This window comes from Pogona vitticeps, chromosome 4 (genome assembly GCF_051106095.1).
Source record: "Pogona vitticeps strain Pit_001003342236 chromosome 4, PviZW2.1, whole genome shotgun sequence".
Lineage (NCBI taxonomy): Eukaryota > Metazoa > Chordata > Lepidosauria > Squamata > Agamidae > Pogona > Pogona vitticeps.
In genome coordinates, this window is record NC_135786.1 from 239334564 (window position 1) to 239345975 (window position 11412).

The 11412-nt window shown below is 55.7% G+C and overlaps 3 protein-coding genes across 7 annotated transcripts in view; 2 read left to right on the forward strand and 1 right to left on the reverse strand.

Moving 5' to 3' along the window:
- Nucleotides 1–5158, forward strand: part of LOC110090980 (protein EFR3 homolog A) — a 44807-nt gene extending 39649 nt beyond the window's left edge. For all 5 annotated transcript variants that reach the window (XM_072999620.2, XM_020814900.3, XM_020814901.3 and 2 more), the window contains 4 exons: nt 1824–1872; nt 2775–2878; nt 3507–3556; nt 4004–5158. In XM_072999620.2, coding sequence (XP_072855721.2) covers nt 1824–1872; nt 2775–2878; nt 3507–3556; nt 4004–4109 — 309 coding nt within the window. In that variant the 3' untranslated portion in view covers nt 4110–5158. The remainder of the gene's footprint in view (nt 1–1823; nt 1873–2774; nt 2879–3506; nt 3557–4003) is intronic.
- LOC144588734 (uncharacterized) overlaps nt 1–11412 on the reverse strand; it is a 110663-nt gene that overhangs the window by 8545 nt on the left and 90706 nt on the right. The gene's annotated exons all lie outside the window — the stretch shown is intronic.
- VPS28 (VPS28 subunit of ESCRT-I) lies at nt 7592–11386 on the forward strand. The gene is made up of 9 exons (XM_078392107.1): nt 7592–7845; nt 8343–8371; nt 8644–8681; nt 8997–9086; nt 9494–9599; nt 9859–9960; nt 10089–10142; nt 10313–10404; nt 10871–11386. Exons 1-9 carry the CDS (start codon nt 7809–7811, stop codon nt 10986–10988), a joined length of 666 nt encoding a protein of 221 aa, XP_078248233.1. The 5' UTR covers nt 7592–7808; the 3' UTR covers nt 10989–11386.

Below are 11412 nucleotides of genomic sequence, written 5' to 3' on the forward strand. Positions count from 1 at the left end.
TTCCGAAGAGGCAGAGGAACTCGAGACCAAATTGCTAACTTGCGCTGGATTATGGAGAAAGCCAGAGAGTTCCAGAAAAATATCTACTTCTGCTTCATTGACTATGCAAAAGCCTTTGACTGTGTGGACCACAGCAAACTATGGCAAGTTCTTAAAGAAATGGGAGTGCCTGACCACTTTATCTGTCTCCTGAGAAACCTATATGTGGGACAGGAAGCAACAGTTAGAACTGGATATGGAACAACTGAGTGGTTCAAAATTGGGAAAGGAGTACGGCAAGGCTGTATATTGTCCCCCAGCTTATTTAACTTATATGCAGAATACATCATGCGGAAGGCTGGACTGGAAGAAACCCAAGCCGGAATTAAGATTGCCGGAAGAAATATCAACAACCTCCGATATGCAGATGATACCACTCTGATGGCAGAAAGTGAGGAGGAATTAAAGAACCTTGTAATGAGAGTGAAAGAGGAGAGTGCAAAAAACGGTCTGAAACTCAACATCAAAAAAACTAAGATCATGGCCACTGGTCCCATCACCTCCTGGGAAATAGAAGGGGAAGATATGGAGGCAGTGTCAAATTTTATCTTCCTGGGCTCCATGATCACTGCAGATGGAGACAGCAGCCACGAAATTAAAAGACGCCTGCTTCTGGGGAGGAAAGCGATGACAAATCTTGACAGCATCTTGAAAAGCAGAGACATCACCTTGCCAACAAAAGTCCGAATAGTCAAAGCTATGGTTTTTCCTGTCATGATGTATGGAAGTGAGAGCTGGACCATAAAGAAAGCAGACCGCCGAAGAATTGATGCCTTTGAATTGTGGTGCTGGAGGAGGCTCTTGAGAATCCCCTGGACTGCAAGGAGAACAAACCTATCAATACTAAAGGAAATCAACCCTGAGTGCTCACTGGAAGGACAGATCCTGAAGCTGAGGCTCCAGTACTTTGGCCATCTCATGAGAAGAAAAGAGTCCTTGGAAAAAACCTTGATGTTAGGAAGGTGTGATGGCAAGAGGAGAAGGGGACGACCGAGGATGAGATGGCTGGACAGTGTCTGCGAAGCAACCAACATGAACCTGACACAACTCCGAGAGGCAGTAGAAGACAGAAGGGCCTGGCGTGCTCTGGTCCATGGGGTCACGAAGAGTCGGACACGACTAAACGACTAAACACAAAAATTCTTCATTAAACCGCCCTTCATTGTTGTGGGTACTGAGATAGTTCACAGTAACTATACAAGTTGTCATATAAAGGCAGAGTTCCTTCTGTTAGATCTTTTCTTTTTGTTTTGATTTGTGTAATCAGAAGATGCCTCGATTGTTATGCTCCATGTAAGAGTGGAATCCATCTTTAATTTGCTGTTCTTTAATTTCCTCTTTAACATTCCTAATGCACTCCGTGTGGAGGATTCCTTTACTAATTGGCTGCTATTAGCAGTCCTTATCGGCTGATTTTGTAATATCCTGTCTGGTGCCATTACTCAACCAGCACCTTTGCCTGCCAGTAAAGTGTGTGTCGGGCGGGTGGGGGGATAGATTAAGAAGCACCTCCTGAATTGAAAGTCCTTGTTCTACCTTTGGAGAGACTGGCACTTCCCAGGTGTGTGCTCTGCTCTGAGCTACCTTTCCTCCTCTCACCTGCACTTATTCCTCAGTAGTCTTCTGCGCTTCTCTTCCTCCTCTGGCTTTCTCAAACATGCTTCGTAGGGGTAGTGCTGGAAAAAAAAACCCCACAATATAGGATTGTGATTTCTCTCTCTTTTTTTCAATAGCTCTGTCACTCTTGCACTTTAAATTAATTAAAGGTTTGATCTTTCTTTCAGGTCAACAACACAGAGGAAATTACCTTTGAAGCTCTGAAGAAAGCAATTGGTAAATTCACATCCTGTTCGTTCTTTGAAATTGATTTTTCTGTGACGTTCTGTTCCCAACAGACGTTGGTTCTTGTCAGTCGCAAGAGCCACCTGCCATCATGAGTTGAGCGTTTTCCGTGTTCCCCCGGTTAGGCCGGGTTGTCTTCAGCGTAGAGGGTCATGTGCTTGCAAGCACGGAGGGCCCTTTGCCCTGGTGTCTCTGGCTTGTTCTGGGGTCGCCTCAATCTATTCAAAGGCATTGGGAAGGAAAGCCGTGATGGCAACTATCCTATCCCCTCGCCTGTCAGAACGAGTGGTTCCCTATGAAGTCCCTCTATGGAAAAACATCAAGGGCCGGTGCTTGGTTCTGACACCCTTCTATGGGATGGCATTGCCTGAGTGTCGTCATCCCTCACCCCCCGATGGGATCAAAGCAACACCAGCATCTTGGCGGCTTTTGCTGACCTTGCTCTGGAGGAGGCCATCGGAGCCCCGCGTGGCCCACAGCCGACCAGGGATGGTGTCCATCCGGGGGCTTCACCTCCACCCTCTTGTTGCGGTGGAGGCAAGCAGAGCTTATGGGGCCTCTTAGGGGGCAGCCTTCAGTTGGATCGGGGCATCTGTTGTTGGAAGTCCGGTTGGCTTTGCGGTATGAAGTCAAACTGAAGTAGACCCAGTGAATGAGGGGAGAGGTGGCAAGTCCACTCCTCCACAAGCTCCATTGAGTCAATGGGCTTACTCCAGTTGCCACCTAGTAAGAAGCAACTTGAGTAGGCCCACTCAATCAGTTGAGCTTACACAGGGGTTGCCTCATCCAAGCCCCTCTGAAAGCAACAGGCTTTCAGCCATTTCTCTTTTAAGTTTCTGGCCGAGGCTTGATTCCTCTTCCTCCCTCTTCCCCCGCCCCCCAATTTGCCAAAGACAACACCGGCCTGGAAGAGCAGGAGAAGGAGAAGAGGCGGCTTGTCATCGAGAAGTTCCAGAAGGCTCCCTTTGAAGAGATTGCAGCCCAGTGCGAAAGCAAGGTGAGGGAGGGAGATCGTGTGCGCGCAGGCAGGCGGGGCGCTCTCAGTGTCCTCCTGCCCCGTGGGCGTGAGAAGACGGTCAGAGGGATCATCCCGAAATGCAGCACGGGGAGGGAGGGTTAGGGTTTTGAAGCCCTGGAATGGGATTCTGCCCCCCCAGAGTCCCCTCCAGAGGCAGGTGGGAGTTTTCCTTACCTACATGATGTGCGGGGGGGGGGGGGCTGGCATGTGGGGCAAGAATTGGGCTGCTGACAGGCACTTGCTGCCTTCCTCCGCACAGGGACAGCCCCTGACTTTGGGGTTCAGTCGGTTGGGAGCGCGTCTCCAGGTGGGGGGTAGGAACAGAACAACCCTAAGGACTGGGGGGGGAGCCAAAGCGCCAGAGGGCCCCCCCCCGCTTGTGCATCAGCCCGTCTTGCTTGCTTTCCCCTGGGTTCAGGAGGCAAGAACGCCCGAGGGGCTGCCTCGCTCCTCTGCCCCCTTGGCCCGGCCTGGGACGAGGTGCCTGTCAGCCTGGCTCTTGGCTGGTTGAGCGGCCTCTGGGGTGGTGGGATCGTATAGGGCCGGCTGGAGGCGGAGGGTCTGGCCTCGGTGGGGGGCTTAGTCCGGGTGTCTTCTTCCCCTTTAGGCCAACCTCCTTCATGACCGGCTCACTCAGATACTGGACCTGACCATTCGGTAAGGTGCCCTTTTGGGAGAAGGGCAGTGGAGGGGGGGGTTGGGGCAGGATCTTAGAACCCCGGGGGGGGTCCCCCTGGAAGCGAGGGGTGGGTGGGTCCTGTAGGGCAGCCCAACGGCTCAGAGCTAGAGGGTGTGCGTGTGTGTATGTTTGAAATACAGAACTGGCCACAAACGGGGACTGCTGTGAAGCAGCGCCAGCTTGGCTGCCCATGGGCCACTTGCCCTGATGGACACCAGACATGGCTTCGGGGGCATCCGTGTGCATGCGTGTGTGCCTTGAAGGGAGCCCCCTTAGGTCTGGCCCTGTTAGGAGAGCCACACACCCAGAGTGGTCCAGAGGAACGAGGAAAAGGCAGCCTCTGTCCTTAAACCGAGAGGGATCGTGGCGGCTGGTAACATGCATGTCCTGTGAGATCCTAACGCAGGCTAATGTCTCTCTTGCAGCCCCCCTCCCAGCCCCTCGGGGACCCTGACGATCACAGCTGGACATCCCCACTACCAGTCCGTTCCGGTGTATGAGATGAAGTTTCCAGATCTGTGTGTGTATTAAGAGCCTTTCTGGCCTCTGCTAGGCCTGACGTTAAGCCTTGGCGCACCGGGTGTAAAGCAAGCCTCCGAGGCATGTTCTGTGCAGCAGCCTCCACACTTCAACAGAGCTCTCAAGACGCCACTGACGCCGCCTTGCCCCCCCCCCCCCCGGCCCAGCCCAGCTGGGGATGGTCCTTGTTCTGTTCCTTCTCTTCTTGGTGGTGTGGACACATTATTGTGCTTTCTCATTTTTCTGCCTCCTGTGCAAGAGGATAATCACAGGTGTAATAACAACCTATTTTGCCAAATATTACAGAGAATTTTTAGACTAGAGGCGGAGGCTTCTGTGCTCAGTGGCAGATTTTTTAGATGTCCTCTTTCCCTTTTCTGTGCCACATGAGCCTCAAACGCCTTAAACTGTGCTGGTTGGTGTGCAGACTCCAGCAGTTGTCCAAGCATCCATCATCCTAACGATGCCACACGCAAGGAGCCTCTTCTTCTCTGATGGCAATAAAACCGAATGTAGCAGGCGTCCTGGAAATTCTGTATACATGCCGTTTATCCCCACCCCATGCTCCACTTCGGCCAAGGAAAGACTGCTTTTGGAGAAAAACGAACAGAAAACATTCCCCTGCAGTACATTTGATGTCTTAAAATACTTAGTTCATGCTGTGCTTTCAAGAAAAACAATGTATTTTTGCTGTGCCACTTTTAGAATACCTGAAATATATCTATATAATATATATTTAGTGTAGCACAAGGGACCAAGTGTATTTTCAAAAGACAGGGTTTTTTTTACTAGTTCTGTGTAAAATGATAAAAGAAAAGCTGGTTATTCCATGAAATATTGTTCTCCATATTATAGTGGTGTAGAATTTTAGTCCTATTTTGTCAGCTGAAAGATACTAGATGGAGCTGAATTGGGTGGTTAATTTTTTTTTAATAGGGTAGGCGTTCTTTTCCCCACCTTTTCATCATCACAAGAGTTGCAATTTAACTTGAATGTCTTTTCATTTCTTTGTCCTCTCTGGGGATAAAATGTGGGCTGGCTCAGCTCTCGCTGTCTCTGTATTGGTGTGCAAAGAGAGGGGGCTTTGTGGGCAATCTTGTGTTTATACCCGTCATCCAAAAATGAAAGGACAAACAAAGGTTTTTATGTGTCTGTCCCACAATTACAGTTTTGCTGTTAAAGATGAAGCCTCTGGAGCAGCCGGGCCAGCTTTAAGTAGGGCCAGCAGAGTCTTTGTGGAGTTGTCTGAAAACCTGACCCTCCTCCCCTGTCTTTCAGAAAGTATTTTTTTCACTGTTTTATCTGCAACGGAGTTTCCTTGTAAAATGAGGTGCAATCAGAGGTGGTGCGCGCATGTGTGTGGGGGGTTTGGCTTGACAGTCTACAAAACCCCTAAGTGTCTGGGCTTTTATTTATTTTTTTAAGGAAGAGGGCAGGAGAGAAAGGCCTGTTCTTTTTCCCTGCCAGCGTTTGGTTTCCCGAACCAAGGAAGCCAAGAACTCGCCTGCCCGGGAGCGGCATCTGCCTTCTTCCAACCAAGGCCGCCTTTCCAGCTTGGCCGCGCAACACGCAGCTCTTAAGCGGGAGAGGAGACACTGCCTCTTCGGCACGCAACCTTCCCCTTGCGAGGGCAGCCTCTCCACGCGGCTCAGAGCAAGAGGGCAGGGGGCCCTCGCACCCCCCACTGAGGTTCCACATCTGGGGGTGGGAAAGGTAAAGGATCCCAGTGTCTTTTGCCTGGGCGGTGTCGCATTTAAAGGCAGAAGGTCATCTGAGGTCGCTGCACGCGGGAAGGTCCTCCGTGCGGCTTTTTCTGAAATGTCACAGCAAGGAAGGACAGTCTCGGATTGACGGTTTTCCCTGCGGTCCCCGAGATGATGCTGGGATGCAGGCCACGGCAGTTCTTCCCTCTCAGCTCTGCCTGCGACCTTGGTGGCCTTCCCTGCCCTCTTTGCTTTGGAGCCCTGGACTGCCTCCTGGTCCTGTTTTCAAGCTGTCGCCGTGCAGGGTGGATCGGGCCTTTCCTTTCCGGGCTTGATGCCGCTCAGCCTTTTAAGGATGGGGGTGAAGAGGAAAGGGGGGGCGGGCGGGCGAAAGAAGAGCTCGCCCAGCCTCGCTGGAGGGGCAGAAGAGGGAGAAAGGCAGGCCCCGAAACCCGCAGGCTCCCTTGGTGGATCCCTCGGGCCAGCGAGCTTTCTCCGCCCTTGGGCCGCCGCCGCCGCCTCTCGTCCTTGTCCTCGTAAAACCAAGCGCCCCCCCCCCAAAAAAAAACCCGGGAAAGTCCGCCCTGCCTGCGAGAAGTCGGGCCCGGTGGTTGCAGCCCCGGGGGGGGAGGCGGCGGCGGCGGCGGCGCCCTCCTCCTCCTCCTTTTGGCCATTTCAGTCGGGATGGGGGGGGAGAGACACCCCCTCCGAGGGCTTTTTGTGAACCGCCCGAGGGGTGAAGAAGGGCCGTGGGAGCGGCGGGCGCTTCTGTGCAAATAGGTCTCTCTCTCTCTCTCTCTCTCTCGGGCCGCCCCGCCCGCGGAGCCATTGATTAATAAACACGGCGCGCCCCCCTCCCCTCCCCCTCCCCTCCCCAAATGTATCAAAGCAATAAAGGGGGAGCCCCGCGGACGGGGCTTTTGCGGGACCCGAAGCCACCGCCTCCTGGTGTTCTTTCCGGCGTCGTCCAGGGGGGCTTTTCTGGACCCCCCCCCCAGTCGGGGGGGAGGGGAAGGGGGGAATCCCCCCCCACCCGCTCCTTCGCAGGCGTCGCCAATGCCCGGAGCCCAGGAGATCGACCGGTGGGGCAGCTGCCTGCCTGTCCGCCGGGTGGCAGCAGGTCCCGGTTCCCCTTCCTCTGGCACGGGGACTCGAGGGAGTGGGAGGGCAGGTCCTGGCCGGAGCTCCCCCCCGGCCCAAAGCCCCCCCACACACATACACGGGGGCGCAGATCCCGGGAATCCCCTCCGACGCGAAGGGTTAGAGGGCGGGTGGGGGAAGGAGGGAGGAGGAGGAAAAAGAAAAAGAACAGAGCTCGGAAGTGACATAGCGCGTGGGCGTCTTCCCGACGCAGGTCTATGGGCTAAGCCGCGCCGAGGCCCGGCTAATCGAGCGCCGAGCCAGGGGAAAGGGGCGTGGCCAGGCGTCGCGCCGAGCGGCCGATCCGAGCCCGGCGCCATTTCCCCGGAAGCCGGAAGGGACAAAGGCGCCGGAGCGGGTGAGGGAAGCGGGGGGGGAGGCTCTCTCGAGGGTGCGCGCTGGGGGGGGGGAGAGAGAGAGGTTTCCCGGTGGGGAGGGGGCGCCTTTCCTTCACGGCGTCGACTCGCACCCGCGCGCGCTCCCGGGAGGGTGTGGGGTGTGTGTGTGTGTGTGTGGGTGAAGCCCAGTCGCCCCCTTCCCCGACGCCTCCACCCACCCTTTCCTTCGGCTTTCCTCCCTCTCGGCCTCCTTCTTCGTGCCCTCCGGTTCTATCTACCCGACCTGGGTGACCCCGCCGCTGGCCTCGCTGCAGAGAGACGTCGGTTCCTTCCCTGGCGCTTCCCTAAAGACGGAAAAGAAAGAAAAACAGCGGGTGTGTGTGAGTGTGTGTGTGTGAGGGAAAGGCCAGGCTCACCCGGGGGGGGGGGGCTTCCGGCTTGTCTGTTGCAGGCTCTCTCCCTGGGCAGCGTTCCTCTGGCTCCTGGTGACCGAGAAGGAAGGAAGGAAGGAAGGAAAGAAGGAAGGAAGGATGTTTCACGGGATCCCAGCCACGCCTGGGATGGGAGGCAAGTTCTTTGGGTCTTGGGGGACAGACAGACACACACACAGACACACACACACAAGCAAATGGCAAAACAGTCGGAGGAGGGAGGCAGAAACACGCTCAGGCTCCAGGGCGGATCCACACTCGGACCACGAAAGCGTGCCCGTCGGTTTGCGGGGCTGTGGCCGGAGGGGGTGTCCCGGAGCCGGAGCCCCATCTGCCTCGCTTCCGGACTCCCTGCCCCTGGCCTGGCTCTGTTCTGAGGTGGGGAAAAGGGTGCAGTGCCTCTCCCTGTGGGGTAGAGCGGGAGGGCATCCCAGGCTGGCTTGTCTCAGGATCACAAGAGGTGTTTAGCGCTGTCCTCTGAAGAGGCCCATGGCCACAGAGAGACGGGCGAAATGCTAGGAAGAACAAACTTCAGAAGAAAGAGCCAAAGAGCCCAGAAAACCCACAACCACCACTTTTAGAAAGCCTTGAGTCTGCCTTTGCTCATCCGTTTCTGTCCCCTTTCCTTTCCAGCCCCAGGAAATAAGCCAGAACTCTACGAGGCAAGTGACATATTGCTTTTTAGCAAGAGCTGTTAACCTCTTGGTGGAACTCAGGACGAGTGGGTTGTTTGCAGCCTGGTTACGGGCGGGGAGGGTGGGGGCAGGATTTCAGATGCTTCCCCTTGCGTGACCAGCAATGGATCGCTTCTCTCCAGATGGACAGGGGCTCCTCTGAAGGCCATGGGAAGGGGTGGGGGTCAAGTGGTTCCTGTCCACATCTTTTGTAGGGTGCAGAAATCAAGTGGGTGCAACATCTCCGTTTTCCCTTGCAGGAAGTGAAGCTGTACAAGAACGCCCGGGAGCGAGAGAAGTGAGTACCTCCTCCCTCGACATCCAGATCTGTTGCTTGTGTGAAGGGCTCTCAGGCTTCAGGCTGGGTGGAGGATGCCGTTCATTGAGGCTTTGAAGAGAGAGGGGTGGCCACGGTGGAGCGACGCAGCTGGAATTCACAAGGTTACCACCTCTGTGCCCAGCGAAGGTTCCCGTCCCCACAACGTCCAAAGGGGACCGACCGATATTCAGGAGGCGGGAGGTCCTGTCGCCCAAGAAAGCCCCTTTTTTTCTCAGGGAAAAGCCCGTTAGGGGCAGGCAGGCCTTCCGCCCACAGACTCCACTTTGGTTTCAGGTACGACAACATGGCCGAGTTGTTTGCTGTGGTGAAGACCATGCAGGCTCTGGAGAAAGCGTACATCAAGGACTGCGTCACTCCCAGCGAGTGAGTCGTGGGGCGCTGGGAGCGAGGGGCACTCCCTCAAGAACGCTTGCCCTTTACTGGGGGGGGGGGGGAGAGTAAATGTCCCAGGGGCTTTTATGGAGGAGGGGACCATTTGCCCCAACGTCTGTTGACAGCCTGCAAACGAGGAGGGAAGGACTGCACTTTGGCTGGCCTGGTGGGAGGGTCGGGACTTGCCAGGCCCTTTCGGGAAGGCTCTTTCCATCCTCTGCTGGGCAGGCAGGTGGGCAGGCTCCTTCCCCTCTGTCTTGTGGGTGCTGGCGCTCCCTGTATCTCTTTATCATCCTCATGCAGGGCAGGAGCATGTTGAGCCACTGTGGGCAGAAGGAAAGCGGGCAGTGGGCCACCTGCTGCTGCTGAGGGTCTTCTTCCTCCCTCCCTCCCGGCAGGTACACGGCTGCCTGCTCTCGCCTCCTGGTCCAGTACAAGGCGGCCTTCAAGCAGGTGCAAGGGCTGGAGATCAACTCCATCGATGATTTTTGCCGCAAGTTTCGGGTGAGCAGATGTTGGCCGGAGGTGGTGTGGGGAGCCAAAGGGGAGCTGGCGTGAGGGACACGGGCTGCTGGCCGGGTGGGCCCAGAGCGGCCGCTGTGCTACGGACAAGCCTGAGTTCTCATCCCCGGAACCAAACGGCTGAAGACGCCCAGTGCTTCTGCTCTCCATTTCTGGGATCACACCGTGGGGGGGGGGGAATCTCTAGGGACCCCCTGTGGCTCATCTTGGCTCCCCCTTCCCTATTGAAACCTCCTTACAGCTGGACTGCCCCTTGGCGATGGAGAGGATCAAGGAGGACCGGCCCATCACCATCAAGGACGACAAGGGCAACCTCAACCGCTGCATTGCGGACATTGTGTCGGTAGGTTGGGGGAGCAGAGCAGAAAAAAGGTTGCGTGACCGCCCGTCCCCCTTCCTTCCTTTTTTGGTGGGTCTCGCCCTGCACCCGGTCGCAGCTCTGGCTGACCAGAAGGTGGTTTTCCTTTCCAGCTCTTTATCACAGTGATGGACAAGCTGCGCTTGGAAATCCGGGCCATGGACGAGGTGAGAGCGGCATTGTCTCAGTTGGTTTCAAGGACGCCGCCTGGCTCCTTAGGAGTCAACGGTCCACTCCAGCACCCACCTGCATGCTTGCAGTGGGGGAGACGGTAAGGGGGGGAGGCAGAGTGGGAAGGCCGGCAGCATCTACTCCACTTTCCTCTCCTCTCCTTCAGATCCAGCCCGACCTCCGGGAACTCATGGAGACCATGAACCGCATGAGTCACTTGCCCCCAGACTTTGAAGGCCGGCAGAAAGTGAACCAGTGGTGAGTTTTCCCTTCTCAGGAGCAGGACCTCGGTGGCTGGGCGCGAGCCTTCCCACACCCTGCTGCTTTCTCTTGCGTCCTCAGCCCTTCTTCCCTTCTCAAGCGGAGAGAGGTGTCAAGGGCTGCGGCACGACTGGGTCAAGCCACAAGCTTGGTCACGCATTTATTTTGGCTTTTCTGTCCAAGGCAGGGTAGAAGGGCCTTAGGGACCTCTCCTGCTCTCCCTGTCACTTCTGTCCAGGTAGTAACTGGCCTGTGGCCTTGCTCGTGGCCTTTCCTGGTCTATTTGCCCCATGTGCCCCTTTCTTTTCCCGTGGGTCATTTGCCAAGAGGTCCCCCTTTTCTCCATCATCACCCACCCCATATTGATGAGTAGAACTGTTGAAAGAGCCTGAAGAGGCCAAGGGACCAGCCCTCCTCCTCCTCCTCCTCTCTCACGCGATGGCTCCTTTTTCTCCCTTTCCAGGCTGCAGACCCTGAGCGGGATGTCTGCTTCTGATGAACTGGATGACTCCCAAGTCCGACAGATGCTGTTTGATCTGGAATCGGCCTACAATGCCTTCAACCGCTTTTTGCACTCGTGAGGACGATGCCGGGGCTGGATTGGAACCGTCAACAGCCCAACCAGTGGCTACACGGAGTTAAGCGGCGAGGAGGCCATGGTGCAGGGCGTCGAATGTACAGGCCTCCTGTTGCCCTTTTGTTGACTGGGACCCTTCTTGAAAAAAGAGGGTCTTGTTTGTGTTTAAGCTCTATTGTTTTTCTGTTAGTTCTTTCATTGCATCATATTTGTGCTCACAGTCTCACGGGGAAACAGGGAGGGTCCATGGAGGGTTCAGCGGCCGCCTCTCGCCGTCGAAGGGCGACCGTGGTGGTGCCAGGGAATGCCCCAGAGGGGCCTGTATTTATTTGGGTCTTGCTTTCACCTCAGAGAGGCAAACCTCAAGAGGGGTGAAGCAAATAAATCCTCTTTCTACACTAAGCCATGACGACGTGAGCCAAATTTCA

Bases quoted from the DNA above. Each gene is read 5' to 3' on its own strand.
- VPS28 (XM_078392107.1), top strand. From the start codon at position 7,809: ATGTTTCACGGGATCCCAGCCACGCCTGGGATGGGAG. The intron at 8,372-8,643 runs GCAAGTGACATA...TTTCCCTTGCAG, and splicing joins ATAAGCCAGAACTCTACGAG to GAAGTGAAGCTGTACAAGAA. The intron at 9,961-10,088 runs GTAGGTTGGGGG...TTTCCTTTCCAG, and splicing joins GCATTGCGGACATTGTGTCG to CTCTTTATCACAGTGATGGA.